The sequence below is a fragment of the Falco rusticolus genome, chromosome 9 (genome assembly GCF_015220075.1).
Source record: "Falco rusticolus isolate bFalRus1 chromosome 9, bFalRus1.pri, whole genome shotgun sequence".
NCBI lineage: Eukaryota > Metazoa > Chordata > Aves > Falconiformes > Falconidae > Falco > Falco rusticolus.
This window is the reverse complement of record NC_051195.1, coordinates 45645016-45667535: the sequence shown is the minus strand read 5'-3', so window position 1 is coordinate 45667535 and position 22520 is coordinate 45645016. Positions and strand designations below refer to the sequence as shown.

The 22520-nt window shown below is 45.8% G+C and overlaps 1 protein-coding gene across 6 annotated transcripts in view; it reads right to left on the bottom strand.

Moving 5' to 3' along the window:
- The window catches only part of ZNF618 (zinc finger protein 618), a 162371-nt gene that overhangs the window by 18115 nt on the left and 121736 nt on the right, over positions 1–22520 (bottom strand). For 4 of the 6 annotated variants that reach the window (XM_037399196.1, XM_037399197.1, XM_037399200.1 and 1 more), the window contains 4 exons: positions 16398–16586; positions 12782–12865; positions 11599–11655; positions 4586–4630 (listed from right to left, as the gene is read on the bottom strand). In XM_037399196.1, the coding sequence (XP_037255093.1) occupies positions 4586–4630; positions 11599–11655; positions 12782–12865; positions 16398–16586 (375 nt within the window). The remainder of the gene's footprint in view (positions 1–4585; positions 4631–11598; positions 11656–12781; positions 12866–16397; positions 16587–22520) is intronic. The other 2 variants (XM_037399199.1, XM_037399202.1) reach the window with 2 other exon arrangements.

The following is a 22520-nucleotide window of genomic DNA, read 5'->3' as shown; positions in this document are numbered from 1 at the left end:
ATCGAGGTCTCCTCAGTTCTTTACCTCAAGCTCCTCCCTCTGTCACTACAACATACTGTGTACTCAGTATATTTGGTGCACTCAGCGCCTCTGAAAGGTCTCTCATTTGTAAATCTTCACAGAAAAATCCTGTTGATTTTCAGCCCATTTCCAAAGCCTCCCCTTCTATTCTACTACAGATGTGTCCACCTCTGTAAACAAAACCCCTGTCTGGTTTCAAAAAATCATTTCTTAATTCTGAAAATGCCAGAACATTTTCTAAATACTTTTGAGACAAAGAGTCTACAGTTTGCCACAAATGAAAATGATGGAAGTTAAAACTAGGGATAAATTTTAAATTCATCCAACAATTCAAAAGTCTTTCCCAGGGAGGAGGGAAGGGATACTTGGGAGGATGTGCAGAATCCCTGTGGAAGTGTATGGACTCGTTTTACTTCCCAGGGCTTTCTCAACACTCACACTTCTGAGATAACAGCTTCTAAGCCCCTTACGCTCCACAATGCAAAGAGCTGGCAATAGTCAGGCTGGCTGAAAGGAGGGTGGGATGTGTCAGTGCTAGAAGAGGGAGAGGGATCTGGAAGGGGGAGAGAAGAAATAGGCAATCTGTCTCTGAAACCAGGCAAAAGCCACTGCTGGAAAAGAACTGCCCACCTGGGCTGGTACACACAGCCAATAAATTCCCCCTCCCTTTGATTTCTGCTTGCAACCTAAAGGTAGAGTTAACTGGAACAGCCGTCAGAACTGCTCTGAACATCCCTGTGAGCCACACTTGTGCCCCATTCTCCTTCCTGGGAGCACAGCCCCCTTCGCACCACTGCAGGACCTGCTTAGCTCTGATCCCTTGGCATGGGTTGGGGAGAATGGTGCTCCGCTTTCTCCAAGCTCCCTCTATTTGCATTCCCCTGGGCAGATGCTAAACTCACGCTGGTGCCAGCTGGTCTCTTGCTGCGTACTTGGCTTGCTCAGGTTGTGAGTTGGGACTCCACACCTATTAACCACAGCTCCTGGAGGCCTGAGCACCCGCAGGCTGGTCCAGGATGTGGGCTACATCATCCCGAAACCCCACCAATTGCCAGTGTGCATGCAGGGTTGCCGCATTCACATAACCTTCCTTCACACAAGGGACTGGAGCATAAATTCACCAGGCTGCATGAGAAGCTCTCCCTTCCTCTCCTTGTTTCCACTACTCACTCCTAGTAACCACTGCTCCACCTAAAGCACCTGGGTGATGAGAGGGGAGGGTGAAAACAGCCCAAACAGCTTTGAAAGGTGGAAGGAGACAGGCAGAGAGCTCACTGAGGCTGCCTTCAGAGTACTCCTCCTTTACAGTCTGAAATCCCGAGCTTTGGTTGCTCTTGCTTTGTCAGCCAGGCTGTGACCTGGGCACAAGGTCCTGCAGTTTGCATGTATCCTCTCTACTACTGACTGCCACTAGTGCATCCTACAAAAACTGCAGAGTAACAAATGAGCCATTAAAAACCTGCAACATTCAACTCTAAACCTGTAGCCCAGCACTCTCACACTTCACTAAACGCCTCAGAAGATGGAATGCCAGGCTGCTATCGCTCCTCTACACACCTCCAGAAAGCAAGCTCTTCACAAAGCAAGCTCTTCACACAGCCAAGACCAGAGCCACGAAGTTGGGGAACCAGTCAGGGATGCTGCATTTTCTGCAAGCCCTGGGATACTTCTCGAGCTCTCCCATGGCTTCATATTCAGCCACAGCTAGGATGCACTTTCCTGCGGTAGTACGAAAAGCTGCAGAGCCTGTGCAGCAACATGGAAATGGCTCTGCCTGACGCCTGACACATGTGGCTGCGCAAGGAGCATGAGCATCTCTGAGCATCGCCTATTCTCCAGGTTCTGCCACCATGGCTGAGCTGCACATAAGAGGCTTTGTTGCAAAAAGGGTGGAAACAGGCTCCAAGTCTTCACAGAAGGGTAAGAAATCATGAACTGGATGCCCAGAGAGTTTACGCTACCACATTAACCCCTCTATCTTTCTGGCTCTGTGTTGTTGCTGCATGTCCAGAAGCCTTCTGCAATCCTGTAGACTTAATTTGGCAGCAGAAAGTCCGTGCATGAAATGGCATGTTGTGTGGGCCAGACCTGTCCGCACAGCATCAGAGAAGAACAGGAGAGGGTACAACGTTGAGTATGTGACAAGCGACTGGCTGCACAGCACCTACACTGCTCCCCTGCTATCTGCCACTCACCATCTTCTCCCATCTCCTCCCTCCTCTGATCCCTCCTTCGTTGCTGCCTGTCCCCTTCCACTCGGCGCCCGTGGCACAGAGCCAGCAGGTTTTCCTCAAGCCATGCTAGCTGTCGCTGTGCCCCCCGGCTCCTTCCACCGCCTGCCATGCAAAGCAGCAGTCCCCGGTGCCTGGAGATGGCTGCCTCTGAAGCAGCAGTGCTATCCTCTCCCCAGCAACTTGAGGATCGCACTGGGCTGAGCCAGGATCCTGACTCTGAACAGCTCTTCTGAGGCAAAATATTTGAAAATTTGGGAGGAGGAGGAAATCGCTCTCTGAACATGTCCTGTCTGCCAGCAGAAAAGGGCTGCTCTACAGCCAACTGATCTCAGTAGAGTCTGACTTTCATTCCCAAGTTTTCCCACAACGTAGCAAGGGCTGCACAGTGGAAAGCACAAGAAAATCTGCTACAAGCAAGCAGTGCTGTGCTGTTAGAACTGCAAACACCCATCCCAGGGCGCTTCTAACAGCGTCTTGCAAGCTGTCTGAAACTCAAGCATTTGGCATCCCCAAGCAATGGCATTTCATTCTCCTATCAAGCACCAAAGAGCTTTCCTCCCCAAAAAGAAGAGACATTTGTCTGTGTTGTACTGGGATGTGGGCTGCTGAGCACAAAAAGTACTCCTTCTCCCCCAAAAGCGTCCTTCCCCAGAAAAACTGACCTCTGTTGTGAGCCAGGTCCCTCTCCACTCTGAACAAGACATGCTGTCACATCACCCTTACTGGTTGCCCAGGTACTCTCTGAAAACACCTTTACAGAAACCTGAAGCACCATCAGCTGCTGAAGCCTCTTCAGTCCCTTGAGCCACACAGAACTAACACTCACAGTTGGTTGCACAAGTTAAAACATCTTTCCCCAAGGCTATTATTAGACACTTTTATTAGTGCTTTTTATATATACCCAGTGAACAAGGCTCTAGAGTAAGGCAGCAAGCTATATAAGCCAAGACAGAGAAAAAACATCATTTGTGCTTAGGTTAAATAAATCACTCTAATTCCCATGTTAACTCTCATTGCCACATCTAAGCCAGAGAAAATAGCAGAGCCTGGTTTGAGGCCAGGACTGAACATGAGTCGAGAGCTTTTAACAGAAAATTTCAACACAAACCACCCTGAGCTGCTTGTGCACAAGTGAAACCCAGCAGCCAGCTCAATGACTGATGGCAGCACAGGGAGCAGACCCCCAGGCAGCTCTCTCAACAGAAAGGACCCACATTTCAACACTTCTGTCCACATTTTGACGAAAAACAAATGCAGAAGAACTGTAAGGGAAACTTCGCAGTGTTTTCACCCAATGTTTCCATTGGTTTTAACCTTCACAACAGTGTAACTGCATCTTCCCGTACCTTTGATACAAACTGATTAAACGCCACATGTGAATCAGCAGCAGTCTCCTAGAAAAACGCCATCACACACCAAAATAAGCAGAAGTTTCTTGAAAACAGAACTTCTATCGCTTCCACCCATCTCAGACAACAAACCAGGGGCTACATAAAAAGGTGCAATGACGTGTGCTTTAAAAACTGAAGTCCCGAATGCATCATGGTTGTTAAATTTGTTTGCACTGATTCGATTTCTCTTCCAATGTGAACTCTCATGTTCTAAATAAAACTCTCACTTCTTTAAGTGTCCACCACCACTGTGGCCACGGTCAGGGTGCAGCACACAGGGCTCTCCTGCACTAAGAGACAGCAGTCCTGGATACCAGGCTGGCACAGTATCACCCCTAATATCCAGATGCAAGCCAAGCAGTAACCAAACACACTGTAAGGCAAAGGACGAAGCTCCGCCTGTTGAAAGCATCAAGCACACAGGGCAGAACCTCAAGCAGAGACCACCTGCATCCACCCACCCCAAACCTGCTCTCCTTCCACTCCTGCATGCTCACCGCTGCGCCCTGGGCTCCCATTTCTCACCTGTGCTCTCAGGCCAAAGGGAACTGTCTCTGCAAAGGTGTTTACTGAGCAGAGCCACAAAAAGAAGTTTTCCTGTGAGTAAATGTAACTTAAACATGGGTTCATTTTCAGTCTTCAACCCTTGGTCTCTCAGAATACGTATTATTGATGTATTTCACAAAACTTAACTCCCAAAGGCTGTAAATGAGTCTAAATGGTCTAGCAGCCACATACTGCACAGAAACACCTTGAAGGATTTCTGTTGCATTTAAATCTGAAACCAGAGCTACAGAAGTGAGGCATTTTGTTCTTTGACACCTAGACTCACAATAAAAAAACCCCATTTATTCATAAAAAATGCTAAGAGGGCAGGCCAGCATGGCTGCAGGGTGGAAGTCCCCGCCTTTGAGCACCACAGACATCCATTACACTTACTTTGTAAAAGCGGGAAAGGATTTGAAATCAGGGGACTTGCGGTTTCTGCAAAAAAGAAAGAGATTTAAATATTGAGACTGGCAGAGACCTTGCTGCATGCCACACAGGCTCTGCCTATCTGCTCACCGATCCTTATCCTCACTCCGCACTTCAGATTTAAATGTGGCAGGATGGGGGGTCTTAATTTACCGCAAATTACGACATGTCCAGCTGTGAATTTTCTCTCTTGGTGTCTTGCTAAGTTTCTCATGGTTAAGAATCTGTGCCTTTCCTTCCTATTTTGAAATCTCCAGAGATTTTAACATACACCCTATGCTACAGTAATGGAAACAGACAAGTGAGGAGGGGCAGCAGCAGAACAGCTAAGGGAGCAAGAAATCATTTACAAATGCTTTTTTGGGGGCCCCAGATGCAAATTCCCAGATTCACCATGCAGCTTCCTCAGACTGAAGCTGGGAGGAAAAAAAGGCGTTTTGGCCTCACTGGATGGTATGCTAAAGGAAAGAGTTCTAAGCAGTGCACACTACTTCAGGCTGAGAATACCCATTTTCTGCCCAGCACATCTTGCAGATTGCCTCTCTTTAAGGTGTGACTGAAAGAAATGGAAACCCTGGCTGCTCAACGAGCCCTTGGTCAACCAGGGGCTGTCTGCATCCACTCCATGGTGTGCTGGAGCAGAAGCAGTGATTCTCAGCACCTCAGACTCTGTGCAGTTTCCTACAGTTTGCAGGTGAGGTCCTTTAGTGTCAAACCCCTGCAGAGGGGAAGAAACCATTAGTGTTAAATATTCAATCATCCATTCAATGCATTTACAGAATGGTCCCAGGTCCAAAGTTACGAATTGCATTGATGAAGGAGGCTCTCAGGACTGACAGACTTGGACTGGTTTGCTTGGAAGGAAAACTTAACTCATTAACTGCACAGGTCAACAGTGAGCCTTCATGCTAAATATTTCAACATGGTGAGGACCTGGGCTGTTGAAGAGGGCTTCAGCTGGCAGGGCCAGCCAGTAACGAATGAAGATGAAGGCATGGATGATGCTTGGCAAAGACGTGAATAGACAGTGCTATGGGAAGGGTATGTATGGAAGGCACCAGCTAGATACAGAACACTGCTGATCACTCAACACATTTCTGTTACTCCATGTTGCACTAACAGTGCTATTTGCAGCTGATGAGGTCTGTATCTGGAGGAAGATCTTCAACGGAACAGGTTCCAATCCGGTTCAACACAGCAGCTGAACAGGGCAGGCTCCTCTAGGTACCGTTCTTTCACTACTTGTGCTCTCTGCCTCTGCTTTGGGACGTGTTGTATTCAGTGAACACACGGATGCTCACTGACCGTCCCATGGCTTCAGGCTTTAAAGGGCTCTTTCAGCACCCCAGAGGCAAGTGAAGTTTTTGAGGGCCAAACCCCAACATTTTACCATTCCCCCAGAAGTGAACCTCATCTGGAAGAGGCACCCAGCACACAGCAGTGGCTACACCACGTAATACACTGCAATGAGTTCTCAACATACTCTTTAGCCACTTTCCAGCCAGAAGTGCCAACAGAGGCTCCTCGTTATGCTTGACTTCGTACGCACAGGAAACTCGCTGTCAGTCTGCAGCAGGAGTTCCGGCCATTGCCAAGCATTGCTACTACGTATTTTAAGCGAAGAAAGACTGTTGGGATTTTTCTTGTCTTTGTGTTATGGGCCACTTCGTTACCCATGCACTGCAATGTCCCTGCCTCAGCACAGTCAGTTCAACTAAAGCCACCTGCTCAAAGAACAGTCGCAGAAGTATCAGTTTAAATGACTAATGATAATGTGGCTTGGTCTGGGGATATGCTAATATTAGATTCTCCAGGCAAAACTGAAACAGGAGCTCATGTTTTTCTGCCCATACATTGGTCTATCAGTGACTCTTTTTGCCATGTTCTGTCCAGCCCCAGCCCAGCATATCTGTGCTTGAAGACTGCAATCCACAGCTTGTACCACTGGCTGTTTGTTCCAATTTTGCTGACTGCTCACCTCTTGCCTCAATGTCTTTCATACATATTGTCTCAACGTCCCTCCTGGTGTCCCAGGGCTCTTGAGCAATTGGCAGGGTATCACCCACAGAGACTTGCTGCTGAGTGGTTATTTCAACCCAAGCATCCTTCTGCCTGTCTGCATGTTGCCTGTTCAACGTAACAAGTCTGGAATAACTTAAATGAACGTGGCACCAGAAATTAACAGTTCGTTCCCAGAAACCTCAATTCCATGCAAAAGCCCAGTGGACACAGAGACTCTCATTTATGTGACTGAGCAAGCGACACTTGCTTAACTGAAGTCTCTCCCTATATTACTCTTTATTCTAATGGTGAGAACTGCACTCAGATAGTAATCCCTCTTCTGGGCACATCATTTTTATGCTGCTTTGAAAAATGCAGCTCTACGCATGTGCAATTGTGCTGCCCCATGATCAGCATCACCTGTGCTCTGCACAGCTTAGTTACAAAAATGTGGGTACTCACATAACTCCCCCCACTTTTCCTCACTCCTCAAACTGGATCATTAGCAGGCTTGGACTTCCCATCTCAATGGAAAGACAGCAGTAGAAGGCTTGTACCATTCGCAAACCAAGCAACAGATGAGAAAGATTTACCAACAGATGAACCACTTGAATGGGATTTGTACTTTGTGCTTCGGTCCAGCTGACACAACCTGTAAGACAGTTGGGTGCATCTCAGGAAGCAGAGGCGCAGGAGGCTGGCTGGGCTGTGCTACACATCAGATTGTAATCAATAATCAAGAATTATTATGCCCCAAGTATTAAAGCTGCACTCACCCACCAAAAATCCTAGTCATTTCTTCCCAGAAGAAATCCAACCAGGTGGGCTGTATGATCACTGGACTGCATAGAAAGAGCAGAGGAGGATGCATGGCCAACAACAGAGAAGGAGGAAGATCCCAGTGTTTGTAACACACCTAGCTGACTCCCCCCATATGTGCACCATGACCACCTGCACTTTCAGTGCAAAACAGCTTGGCAAAACAAAAAGTATGGCAGTAGCCACTGCTCTTAAGTCTGGCCTTCCATTTGGGTGCACATGGGGACCTGGCATTGTCAGGGCAAGAGTAACTCCTGTTACTGCAACAGAAGTTGCACGGGACACTCAAGCAGACATCATGTCTGCTCCCAGCACCACCAAAGCTTCAGAAGAGATTTAAATCATGAGTTTAACACTGATTTGCACTCTGCCTTTTTGCTGCTTTCCATAAAACTAAAGGTTAGTTCTGGCTAGTTGCTAAGCAAGAAAGACATACAATCTATTTCTGTTTAAGAGACTACCCTGTTTAACATAAGCTAAAAATACTGGGTTTATGTGGCAAGTGGTGAACGAGACATTTCTAATTATCCTTCTGCTTGAGATAGTTATATTTAGCTAGTGAAAATGTACATAAGCCGCATCCTACAATATACTATGGTTCTTAATTCCCATCCAGTTGTAGCATGGAACTATCTCAAGCGTGCTGCATACATAGGAAAATAAAGTGCATTACTTAAAAATATTTTGCACTTAGAACTGATTCACTAAAAAGAATATAGCATATAAGATCAGGAAATGACAGACTAACAGATTTGTCATTTCTGAAAATCCCACTGAACTCATGTTTAAAGTTTGGTCCTATGCCCTACCGATTTTGAGAACTGGCACTTCTCAGCCTTTTCCAAACATTTTTACTTCTAAATCGAAAGGAGGAAGTTAACTGTTTTTTGGTCTCAGTCTCACCTCAGCTTGGCATGAACTGATTCAGAAAAGAAGATATTTCCCTTGCCCCTCTACGCAGTCTGAAATAAACACTGCTGGAAAGAAAAGCTTCCTTAGGTAAACATGAATGAAAAGCACTGACATTTTAAAAACTGTAAATGCTAAAATTTGTTCCACTGGAACTTACAACAGTAATAGTTACCTAATGCAGCAGATGAAATTGAGACATACTTACACAGCTTAAATCAACTTTGAAAGTTAAAAGTATTTCCCAATTCCCTACATAATTTTAAATGTTCTCTCTTTCGCATTGGTAATGTCTAGCAAGTTTAGACATCAACAAATATTGTCAATTTCAATTAGTTTTCTCCTTTTGACGGCTGTATTTTAAGGTATCTAAAGAGCTTTTTTTTTCCTTTATGTTTTGGGGTTTTTTTCTTCTTGAAGCCTCACAATTTCTTTCATTCCTCTTGGCCTACAGGTGGTGTAACCACAAATTCTTCATTTTACTAAAGAGTCACCCATAGCGTGACAACAATAGATCACAGCTGGATTACGCTGTAAACACCAAGTCAGAGACGGTTGTTGCCCCTAAGGCTTTCTGATGTCTGATGAAAAGTGCAACAACAAAGAGATCCAAAAGCTTGGGGAGTATCAAGTGTAGTTGTGGTTACCACAACTACATCACGCCAGGGCCAAGCCCGCAGACTTCCACTCAAATGCTGCTCTACCCACTCCACCTGCACATGGTGGAAGAGGAAGGCAGCAAGCCTTTACTACTGAACACAATACATGTATTTGCCCCTTTCTGGGCCTTTTTCCTTCCCATGCTCAGGCTGACAATCACTAACTTTTGCAAGAAGAGTATTTCACAAGCTGGCCTTCAAATATTGTTTGGCCTCCTGCGAATTTAGTACAGAAAATCCCTGCACGTGTCAAGACTCAGCAGGATAACCACCACCAAGGAGTGCTTTCTTGAAAGCAGCTTTACAGCACCTTAGATGAGTAACATCTCACGCACTGCAATGAGCAACTCTATCTTTCAGGATCAGGTTATGTCATTGTTTTCTGGACTCTGCTTAGTTCAGCAGTGAATCATCACAAGTTTCACGCGACTTGGGACCACTGCATTGGCTGCCTGTTGCTCCAGAGGAAGAACAAGGAAGCAATCTGCGCATTTTAGCAGATAATATTTTTAAAGCACTGTGAAACTTCCAGGTTTCATCAAAAAGCAAGTTTAAGGGACTGTGGAGACTATCCCATTAATACAAAGGACACTCTCCCACTCACGAGGTGGATGGGCAGCTAAACAATCCTCCATCCAGCAGGACATGATGGAGCCACAGAGTGGGAGACAGACCTTCTGCTAGTCAGTGAGACTCAAACACACCCACAAAGCAGTTTGTGATGCAGAACAGGAGCTGTTTTATAGGCAAGAAGATGCCAGCTTACTCAGATAAGGATACCAGGTACCTGCATTCACTATGGCAATGACTGGGGCTATGCCTAGGGAAGAGACATCTGAAATTCAACATTTTCCATGCTAGTTGTCTTACTCCCACTTACAGGACTCCTTACGGCAATGCATCCAAATCCATTTCAGGTGGCTTTTGTTGCTGATCTTCCCTCTCTGCTTGTCCTCCCCCTCACTCCAGACAACCAGACAACCACATTATCATCAGCTGCCTTCCTGCCTGTGCAAAATCCGCTGGCTGGAGCTCAAGAGAGGGCAAGCCAACAATGCCAGAATTACTCCCAAGAGTTCACATGACACATGTGAACACTAAGCCACAGAGAGTTTGTCCCACCTACTGAAACACAGCTATGGAAATAAGGAAAACGGGGAGGTAAGGACATGCCAGCTCTTTGAAAAGGAAGTTACTGAGAGCTCTGCTTGGTCACCCAAGCACGCAGATACCTGCAGGGCTCTCCATAGCCTTCTCTAATCACCAGTGCCATTCACAGTGTGACATGGTGATGTTCATCAGGCTGCTATCAATGAGAACATTTAGACCGACTCCTGAGAACATGAAATAAAAGAGAAGAAATGGCTTGGTGCAGAGGCTGGAAGAGAGCACTGAATGGGACACACAGGAAGCAGCACAAAGATGGGGTCAAGGGGGGAACACAGGGCTGGGGAAGAAAAGAGGATGCAGGATAGACAAAGAAAGGGGGAAAAGGGAAGAAGTTTATACATCTCCATGCACCACTCTGGCTTTGAGGAGTGTGTCAGCTGCTTAATGCAGAAAAGTACTTCCAACCAGAGCCAAACTCCTCTCAAACCAGTCCTGAGCAACTCGCTCAAGTACCTCAGGTTTCCCAGCTCAAATAAAATTTCAGATGAGCACCTTGCAACTCCCCTGCAGCCTGCCAGGCCCTAGACTAAGCCATAAAATAAACTGCCAATACATGTGGTGCAGACAGAAACACTTCTTACAATGAAGTAAGACGAGGCAAATCGTATGAAACTCACTACTCAGTTTGTAAAAATTTCTGACTTTGAGTTTTACTGTGAGATTTTTATTCATGTGATTTAAATGTTGCAGTTCAGACAGAAACAGATTCGGAAGGATGGGTGTGATGTGAGCTGGTACAAGAAGATGGCAGGGAGAATCTGTGAGATGTGTCACAGCAACAACAGGTCAGTATTTAATAGTTCAGACAGAACTGAAGTCTTGGACTATTCAATACAGCCACTCTTTCTCTGTGTCTGCTTTTTGTCAGTGGTTCCTGGACCCCCCTCCCACGCTACAGTTTCATTTCTCCTCCTGCATAACTTAACAAAAGGAGGTTTGCAGCCAGAAGGTTTTACAAAGCAGCTTTCTTCACTTTAGGGACAAGCTGTTTGATATGAAGGAAGATAATTCTATCCTTCCTCTGTAGGCTATACAGGGTTTGACAGGAATAAAAAAGGAACAATCTAAGGCTGCTGCTTTCAAAGGGCCCCAGAGGAGTCAGGAACCCAACGATACATTGGCATGTAAAGCCAAGCACTTAAAGGCTTTGAAACCCTTCAGATAAACCACTCGTACTACCCACAGAAGACAAGATATGAGGAGCAGACCTGCTGAGAGGCAAGTGGCCACTTTCAGAGCAGCAAGTCAGGCTAGTAACTCTTGGCCGTCGGTGAACTACGCTGTCGCGTGTCATGTCTACCAGCCTGGTGGGGCTGACTGAAGACAGACTTGGCCAGCCTCTAAGGACTCCTGACTGCTGCTGCTCATGCGGAACGGGACTACAGAGTACAAGGGCCTGAAACACAGAGACAAGCTCACCTGATGGGTTCTGCTTACACCTCTTTTCTTTAGGTTTTTCTGTCCCCGAATGAACAGCTGTAATTGTGGTGAATGCTTGGATTAGTACAGGATTGTTCCCCAACACATAACATGCAGTATTTTAGTAACACACAACTTTTCCCCCATTCACTAATATCCACTCTGCTATCACATGCGGGTTTGCAGCACCACTTCATTCCTTTTTTTCCAACGTGGTTCCAAAAAGCCCCTTATTTGCTTCAGAGGCAGACATAAAGCCCTACAACAGATCCTGTGTAACCTGCTCCAGAGACAAATCCCTCCCCTTACCTGTCCATTCCAGCTAGCAGCGTTGCGAACACCACATGTTTTGGTATTATTGAATGGGGAGAGGAGGGAGGCCAGCCTTTTCTGCTGGATTGTTATTTATCTCTGCACCAAGATGCCAAAATTAACATTTCATCTGGTCTGTCTGTTATGCTCCAATTAAGGAGCATAAAAGAATGGCAGTGTCCCACTTGAACGGAGGGAGGTACATTGGCAGGATAAAACTCTACTTGTAAAGAAAACTCCATAAACAGTGTACCTAAACAAAATTGTCTAGGCCCGTGGTTATGTTTAGTTACTACCACTTGGACTTAAAACTCAAAAGAAAACTCCAGAAGTGGAGTAAATTTTAATTCCTTCTAGCACATGTATTTTGGTCCCACATCTACACATCTGGTATGCTGTAACCTTCAGGTAGCGAACTCACAAACACCTGGACTCTGGTTACAGTGATGTGCAAATAAACTGACACATTAGGCATCACTGCAATATGCAAACTGCTGTTCTATTTAGTCTTCAAATTTCTCTTGCTTGCTGCAAATGGCTTTGCTTCACAAGGACTTCACTGATACACAGACAAAGAACAAGTACACTTTATGTCCATCCATATTCCCCTTTCTCTAGATCTTTGCTCCCCACTGAAAAATCTATGCTAAAATATCTGGACCTTGGGAGCAGGATCTCCGCATCACCTTTTTTACAGGCTTGGAGTGCCAGGAACCTGGGAGGAGTGAGAAGAGGGCACTACCCCCGGAATGCTAGCTGCCTGCAAGCTTAAATATATACCCCAAATATATAAACAATCACCGATCACAGCTGAATCCTGCTCTCGAGAGGGATGTGGTAAGCAACAGCAGGAGGGAGTGAACACACTTACCGCTGGAGTTCTGAGAATTGCTGTTTGTTTCTTCAAAGTTGTTTTGCGCTTTGCCTTCCACTCTCCTGCTGAAAGCACTTTCTGCTGGGTGGAGAACAAAGCAGGGATGGTGACTGGTCAATACTGGTTGCAGAACCACACCGACAGGAGGCAAGACAACATGCTCCTGTGCCACATAATCGCATACCCTGAATACATCAGAAAGGTCAAATACCTCGTTTTGGAGGCAAATGGGCCAGATTCATTGAAGGGGTAACAGGTAGGTATTTTTCTTGAATGCCTTCTGGCTGAGGTGGCCTGGATTGGCTCTTAGGGAGCCCATGAACACCAGTCCTGACTGAACCAGAAGGGTCATGGCTTCCTCCCCTGCAAAAAAACCCAACTCTTATCTTACTCCTCCTTAAGGCAATAAGCAGCCCTTAAAGTCTCGGGCACAGGTGACCACCAGGTCTGCAGACTGAACTCCATGTCTTCACCACAACATGCAAGAGAGTCACCTACCAAAGCACTACGCCAGCTCTCCCCATGCTTCCCAGCAATCTGCATTTGCTTCCTAAGCACTCCCTCAGAAACATTCGAATGGAGGACTGACAGGCTGTCTGACAGCCTGCCCACAATGTCTGGAAAAGCTACGGCAGATCCCCTGGCCCTCTACTTTCCCACACTGAACTTGGTGCTTCACCCCTCCCCAAGACCAAGCAAGCAGGCCCTGCTCCTCTGCTGCATGCTGCCAGCCAGTGCTCTTAGCAGTTCACTCGCTTCGCACGCTTCAGCAGCAGTGCAGGGCTGTTTTCCAGGAACTGTAATGGGAGGACTCCTCCAGTGTGCAGAGGTGGTTCCTGACCCTGGCTGCCGTGTCCTGAAACATCACCGTACAGCACAGCTGAGGTGCATCCCATCCTTCTCACGCTGATGTTCCTTAGCACAAGTTCAACAGTACAAATACTGTGAGGTCTCATCTCACTTCAACTAGGATCGCAATGTCTGGGAAAATGTCTTTACTGTACTGACTCAAAGGATAAACTACAAATAAATACAATAAAAGGTGAACTGGCCAAACTAATGTGTATGGTCTATGCTGTATAGACTCTTCTGTATGTGGACTCACCCATGGAGCTCACTGTCACCCAATGGGTTCATCTGAACATGGCTCTGCAAGGCTCTGCTGGGATCAGCAGCACACAAATTGTATAGGGAGGGAGCTGAGGGACAGAAGTCTCATTCAGGAATGACAGGGACTGTTGACAATTGATATCAGATCATCATTTCGCTACGTATTTCTGTAGATCGCTGGAGTGGTCAGAACTGCTGTTATTACTTCCGTAAAGAGGCCCCAGCTCCCCGCAGCCTCACAGCCTCCCTGTGCTGAAGCTGAAGTGTGGCTCAGACACATGGGCTTTATGTCTGATGCGGCTAGAAAAGACCTGAACTGCATCAAGCTCCCAGCTCATGAATTTTGGTCCAGCCAGTCCTTAGTGGACCCTTTGAGTCCTAAGCAGGCTTCTTAAATTCTCAATCTACTACAATCCTGACTCTTTCTAAAATGTAGAACAAGAAAACTGGGTAATCAAATCAGTTAAAACAGAATCACACAAAACAGGGCTGAAAACGAACTGGAGAGATTATCTAGTCCACCCCCCCGACAGATAAATAACAGGAATGAGAGGCCTGAAATAACTAGAAAATCAGATGGCACAGTGGGAAAAAGAGACCACGACAAAATGGATGAGGCCAACCCACCCCCCAAGAGACCCAGGTTCAAATCCCGGCTTATGTCACAAGTGGAAGTGAGTTGCAGGTCTCCAAAATTGTTCAGAAAAAAATTGCATGGTAGTTTTGTCCTCCTCTCCTTTTTTTTTCTCCAAATCTGGCATTAAGAAAAAGCTGGTTTAGTGCACCTCCTTGATCTTACTGTATCCCTCCCACACAGCAAAGGGCAGCTGACACAAGTTCTCTCTCTCTCCTCAAACTGAACCTTTGGCATGCAAAGCAAAATTATCTGTACAGACAAATTAAGTGCCACTCTACTAAGCGCCTGTGGAGATGCTGTCAGTGGAGTGGTACTCTATCATCTCTGGTATTATCCAGGCCCAGTGTAATGTCTCTAACCGCAGTGCTGGGAAGGTATCCCTTCTGGAGACTGTTTTCCTATAGGTGTTATGGTCAATGCATTCGTACCAGAAATTCAAGAAACTGCTCAGACTGCCTTTGTACAAGACACTGCCTTGAAAGACACCACAGAAATGACGCCACCAGATAAGATAGGGTAGGACCCCCAGACTAGTATTAGTTTCTTGAAGATTGATCTACTAGGCCCAAGCATCATGCGATTCCTTCCTCCATACAGGAAGAGAACAGCTCAAAAGTTTTTACCCAGTGTACTGATACACTTTTAGGTTAGAGAAGTGGGGGGGAAAAAGTGCCTTTACAAAAAACACCTCCCAGCTACTGCTCAGATGAATCTGGCCTCTGCCCCAGGAAGGCTCCCAGTTTTTCCATTTTTGTGAGAGACATGAAACTGGAAGACGTTGTTGCAGGTTTAAATAAATAATGAAAAAGGTTTCTCAGCTTTAACTCTGACATGGGTTGGATTGGATGGACATCAAATTAGTAATAAAATCATACAAATGTTTAAGAGGTGCAGTAACAATATGAAATCTCAGGACCCACAAGCTGTAAGAAGACAGGTCACTCACTGCAACATCTGGTACCTGTGGGAGTGTGTGCTATCTAACAAGCACCCGTGTTGAACATCCTGTGGTCTCTCCCACCACAGCCACCTCTGCTACTCAGCATCTGTCCATGCCAGACATTTCAGGGGCATTTAAACACCAGCTGATTAACCAGCCCTTCTTTTGTACCAAGATGGAATATGTATCTACCAACCTGACAGATTTAAGAGAGTGTTTCCCTGCTGCCTGGACATGTGAATGCTGTGTCTCACATCCTATTTATTAATAGTTATCTTTCTGTGCTCTTTGCTTTCTATTTTTTTTATCCCTTTTTTTAAGTTTTGATATTGCTTGGAAGCAGGAAACAGGGACTATGGAAGGACCAATCTTAACTTGAGTGTCCTAACATCTCTGTAATGGTTCTGTACCATTAATTTTATTGCCAGAGCCCACCTTATTTCTTGGTGGTTCCTGTGGGGAGTGAAGCACTGTGAAAACACCTGTACTCCATTTCATTTCCTCAGGCACAGGCCTATCCCTGAAAATATCGCCTTGAGGGAAACAAACACTAAATGCCAAACAAAGCTGAAAACCAAACAAAAATCCCCACACCTGACAAGCCATTATGCCAGTCCCTTGTCAGGAAGCTCTCCTCAGTTTGTGACACCAGGATTTGAAACAGGGTCTTCTGTACCTTGTGGTTAGCATGATGCTTCAAAAACCCCACCTTGTCTCTGGGAAGAAGTTATAAAGACCTATGGCTCATGTAAATTTTTATATATAATGTGCCAAAGGATCTGATCCCCTCAACTGCTTCTGGGAGTAGCTTATCTGGGACAGTCATGGATGGATCAGACTGAGTCCAGGAAGGGTCAAAAGCCAACCCAGGGCTGGACTGGACACTAAGCAGTTAAGAAAGTTGATGGTAGAAAGGCAATTGGTACCTGTGATGGCCTTGCTTCCTGGGGATCCAGAATTTGGAGCGCGGAACATCTGGGATTGGGATGCCGGTGGGACACCGGAGGGGGTGCGGTGCAGGAGGGTAGAACATCGGTTTATTGAAGCCGGTGTTTTTTTGCTGGATTGGCTCGCCTGTGTCTTCACTGCCACGAAGAGTGGAGATCGAGAGAACTCTGGATATGAACACTCAGAACTAGTGCCTGGACAGTCAGTCAGCTCCCAGACCGTGTGCCTTCTGGGAGGGTTGCTTTCTAACAGCAATGCTCACAAAACCCTTGCGTGGGGACCTGCAGCAACTGTGGATCCACCGATCCCATGTAACAAAACTTTTCCCCGCTCACCCGAGGGGACAGATTATTGAAGCTTGTTAGTTCCCTTCCACACCTTTAACTGCCACGTGACCAACCCATTCCTCCTCCAGCAGGAATCACCCCATCCATCCAGGAGCACTATTTGATTGCCATGGCCTGGCTGGGTGTACCTGCATCATTGTCCTTCATCTCTATGTAAGTAAGAGTTTGATTTTTGAGAGCAGGTTTCTAATCTAATACCCAGAGCTCTGAATAGGGAGAAGTTTACAACTTTGTTAGCTGAGCTTTGCATAAATCCTAGAGATCTCCAGCTATTCCTTGTCTCATTAACCAAAAACAAAGGAAAGGGGGCTGCTGGTAATCGAATGCAATTAGGAGGCAGAGTTCTCATCCTGCAAGTCAGGAAAGGCCTTTTGGCCCTTATCTTCAGAAGAGTACTGGTGACATGTGGAGAAATTCTCAGTGTTACTGGGATATGCTCTTTGTATGTATCTATAGTTTGGTCTCTGCAATGCACAGTGAGGATCACCAGGAATTTTCAATGCCAAAAGTCATACGAAAAATCTTCAGGAGGACAGCCCTTTGTCTAGGCCATATGGACTAAAAAAAAATAATTACAAAAATAGAGAAGAAACCTAACCTTCTTTCATTCCTCAGTGGCTTCTTCCATGGAAATTTGGTGCAGTTCCTGAAGCCCAAGTCTCACTACAACCATCTGCCCTGAAGAATCACTAAGAAACAAGGTTCACATAACCCACATCCCAAGCTCACTGCCAGTAATTTTTATAGAGTGATATTTCAGGATGCCTAAAGCTGGGTGGGCAACACTAGGACTTATTCATCTTATATGGAAATAGTTATCCATATTGAGCAGTTCTCTCATGGACTGCCATGGCAGCTCAACAGCCTGACTCTGAAACAGGTGAGGAGAAAAGTCACTTAGACTGGGACTAGATCCTTATTTCCCAAATCCCATGAGATGCAGACCTCAAATGCGAACTGTTCTTATCTTCCCTGTCAGCAGTCAGCAGCACTGGAGAGGGAGGATGTGTACATTCAAAGCGGCTTGCAAAAAGATACTCAAAGTAAACAGGTTTTTGTTTCAACTGATCTGATACACAGATCCAAAATGACACTTATTGTTAACGTTAGTGAACTTCTGCAGGAGATTATGTACTAGGTTTCCTCATAGTTTAGGTCAAGATACTTCTCTGCTTGGTCTCTGGCCAGCTGAATAGGCAGGAGGCTTGCTTTCGCTTCCTATACTTCCTTTCAATCTCCATGGACAATCCTCCTCCAGTTGCTGCCAAACCGCCAGCAAAAACGTAGTCAGATACGACAGTTTCCTGCTTATGTGTCATCTAGTTTCCCACCAGGCATATTCCCACCAACTGCTGCTTTATTCCCCCTCCATACCAAGAGAAGTTGCAACCAGCCAACTTGGTGTCAGAAACAAAGAGCATCATTGCAAATTCTCTGCAGTCCAGGCACTGCTCTCTTGAGAGCCAAATAAAAAAGCCCCAGTGCTATGAAGGCCTCCAAAATTATTTCTTTTCTCTTCCAACTTAAACAAGTATGTCTTCACACTCAGACCGCAGAGCGAAGGCTGCTCCATCTGACACTAGGCAGAGACAGAGTTTGGGCCAGCAATGCAAGACAGACAAAAGAGTATTCTAACAGTATGAAGGATGCTAATAATTCATTGGTAAAAAAAGTTTTAGTCTTTAGTTCATCAGATGACAAATTCCCTCTGAAGACTAAGCAACACAGGTAGAGACATTAATGTAGCTCCTCTGTTCTGCTCTTAAAAGGTCACCTTCACTGTGCAACTCACTGCCTCAGGCTGATGAAAAGGCAAGGTATTTCCAAAGTTCAAGGTATTTCCAAAAGTGAAAATACTGAGTTGCTGAATGCTTACAAAAACCTCCTGCCTCAAAATCTGCAGCTAGACAGCAAGACTGAAGACAGCACTGTGAACAGATGATCCCATAATTGCTGCTATTAAGTTTTTTAAACTTTCTCCGAAAGCATCTGAGAGATGTCCCAGTTGAAGCTGACATAGTGAGGAAGGGAGGGCAGGAGAGGAGTAGTGTGGAGAGTAACTCTCACTGAATGCCCCCTAGTCACTCGGTAAACTGTGTGCCCTGTGCTACAGCTGCACAGACTGGCACACAGTGTGCTAAAGAACACAGACAATACAGGTGATATGTGAAAGATGGGGGACTCTGCCTGGGCAGCAGGAAAAAGAACTTGCTCATCGCCGTGCTCAGTCATGATGGCTGCAGAGTTGCTCCCAGGGCAATGATGTAGCTAAAAAGTCTGAGGTACTCTTTGGGTATGCAATCAGGGCACTTTTAAAGGGGATCAGGAAGACTTGTTAGCTCTCAGTTCCCTCACTAGACCCAGTGCTGGTGCCTGCCCTTCATGAAGGTGGTTAACAGACTTGAGAATATTCAGATGAGAAGGCAAGAGAATAAACGAAGGACAAGAACAGCACACCTTACAATGGAAACACAAAGTCACTCCTTTAGCTTAACCGGGAGGTTAGTTACTACAAAGTGACCTGACAGCAGGCTATACAAAGGTCTAGAAAGGACAGAAACTTCGTAACTCAGTCCTCCTTCATCTAGCAGACAAAATTATAAATAGGATCCAGTGTCTGAAAGCTACAGCTGGATATTTTTAGTCTTAATTTGGTGAGGGTAATAATTCATCAAAATAATTACCTTAAGAGGTTGCTGTATTTTCTGTCGCTCTTAACAGCAAGATTAGATGTCTCTCTAAAACATATACATGACCAATTAAATCAAGGCAATCCTGTAGCATGTGTCATTCCGGTCAGTCCAGAGATCACAGTGGTGCTTCCTGGCTTGCCTGTCTTTGGTAAGACCTTCAAGCCCTAGAAAGCTGTAGCACTAAGTAGAAAATGTGGCAGGTATTTCAACAGGTCTCCTTGAAAAAAACATAAATCCACACACTACCACAATGCACCACCACAACAGAACAGAGATCAGATTATCCCAGTAACTTCGCTTTTTCCAGCTAAAAATTCTGGCTATTGATTTGTGTACCACATTTTGTCAGAAAGATAATTTTTTTCAGAAATTTTTGTCAGGATGGGTAAGGAACCATTTGGATGGTTCAGATGGAATTATGCCATCACCTCTGGAGAAAAACCTATGTTTAGTGAGTATGATGGGAACAGATTCCTTAACAATGGCCTGAAATTCAATAAGCTCAGCAGAAACCTCTGCTATTGGGAACAGGAAAAACCCTGTGCTCAAACATATCAAATTCTTAATGTGCTTCTTTATACATACAAAGAAATACTGCCAGGGGAACCTGTTGCTAAGGCACTGTGGGATCAGAGAGTAGGAAAAACATCTGAACTCACAGATTTCACTCACTGAGATGGAGAAAGCAAAGACACACCATCCAACTGAAATCTGGATCTGTTTTCTTCTTGGTTAGGCTGGACCTGTGTGGAAACTAGATGGGCTACCAAAAAGGATCCCTCTCCCTAAAAGAAAAAGCCACAGTGGCAGCTGCCTTTAAGAAACACTGCATTTAAGCATTTTTGATGAACAAATTGTATCCAGTGCCCTTCACAGTAAGAAGAGTAATTGAGCAGAGAGGCTTGATGAACTTCCTTGAGCATCTCAGGTGACAGGGTGGATGTAGGTCTGTCTGTCCCCTACGGAGCCAAGTATGACCATGGGGCTGGCAGGGCAGGGTCTTCAGCAGCTGGGACCCATCCTACAGCCCCTGAGAGAGGTGAGAGAAGTGAGCAAGGCAGGACCAGAGATGACAGCCAGGTTCAACCAAGAGTCCAGATCATCACGATTCAAGCTGAGAAGTTAATCCACAGGTCAGCAGCAGGATCAGCCCTGATGAAAACAACCAGGGCCAGACACATACCAGTTATCACGGAGATCCAGAGTGATGAGACATGGTTGACATCAAGTTGGGAAGTCAGTCTACAGGTTGGGGTACTGAGCAATGGGATCCATGGCATGGGCATGTCTACAACTGAGCTGGAGACCAACAGCCAACAGTGTGGCTCAGGCAGGGACTGGTGGCCCAAAGCTGGGCTGAAATAGGGATCTGAATGTGGGCAGAGGCCCTGTGTGAGGCTGGACAGGCTGAGTAAGAACTACTAGTGCACTCAGGGCCCTGCCATCACTTTAGATTTTCATCCTGGAAGGAACAAACATGGTTAGCTGTGCCGATTTGAGTGCTCTCACCACACACCTCCATGACCAGCAAATCTGTTGCTTTATCTGCAGTTACCAGAAAAGGATGTGGTGAGGGCACAGTCCTGAACCTGTATTTACCAAGCTAAAACCCACTCCTGATGACTTTTCTAGCCAGTCCACATCCCAATCAGACTAGGTTTTCTCTGTGCTGTAAATACATGATCTATAAGCAATCACAATATGCCAGCCACCTGCAAATACAGTTACATCAGTTCCATCTTACAGAGCAGACAGAGCCTGGAGGAGGACAGAGAAAAATCTCTGAACCCTCCCTCTGTGCACCTCCATTCAGAAACAATTCTAAAATGGGGACAACGAATGTGCCTACAATCCACTTTTTTTGGGAAGAGCCTCTGACACCCTTCTGAAAGAGCGAACAGGCTGACAGAAACAGTATAAAAATATGTATTTAAAAAGAGTAATAGCCCAGTTCTAAGCACATGAAAAAGCCCCTACTCCTCACCAACAAAAGGGAAAATTAAAAGGAGACATTTGGCATTAACAATTCCAGGGAACCCCACAGCAGAGCTCTTTTCCAGACAGCAGGTATCCAGCAGCGCTGACCAAAAATTATCCTGCAAGGTCCTATTGACCCTGCAGGGTATGAGTCCTTGTTTTAGCCCATTTTCGATGATTTTTATCCATTATCAAAGAAAACCAGAAAGACAGGCTCCGGAAGGGAAGCTTGCACTCAAGCAGAGAGACCCAGAAAGTTTGAACTGGTAATGCTGAAGTGTTTTCCTTACCCGGTCCCACTAAGGCTAGTTTCTCAGCATTTGCCTTATATAAAAAGATCAAGACCAGGGTAAAGACACAGTCTCAGCTTTACTTCTTCTGATTGCTAGGGCCCAAGAAAAGCTAGCTGTGCTTTTCAAAAGTCATGGGTTTACAGCTGCCTCACAGGACCTTGGTTTATAGAAAAAGCAGAGTCTGAGCAGTAGAAAGGTGGAAGGATGTACTGGCCAGCCCGCTTTGGGAGCTAATCATGCCCTCTCCAGTAAAGCTCATCAGGGTTAATATTTTGTCACTGAAAATTATAAACCTTGCTGGTCATGGGAACTAGGAAAGGAAAAAAAAAAAAAGGTTAAAAAAAAAAAGGAAAAAGAAAAGTTTATGGGGAGGGTGTTAAACCTTGTGAAAACACCATCCTGATCTGATCTTAAGTGTCCTCACAGTTAAAAGATATTTGCTGAAAAGACTGGAAACCCATCTGCACACCTCTGTGACTGCTGGCCTAGTCTGCAGCAAGGGCAGCTTCTTTGGCTTTCACAAAGGTTACTGCAGAAACCATGGTGCAAGGATGGCTTCAACCCCAGCATTCAAATGAATGTGCCTCCTCCTCTGAAACTGGCTTCCAGGAGTCAAAACGCGAGCATCAGGACCCTGCAGCTGCACTCTGCACAGGGAAAAGGGCCGTGGGGACCATCTGTGTGGACCATTCCTATCTGCAGTCAGACCTGCAGGGCCCACTTCAAGCAAATACCTCTCAGAAAACCAGCTGTGTTTTTCTTTTATGCTGGAGAGCCTGGACTGGAACCAG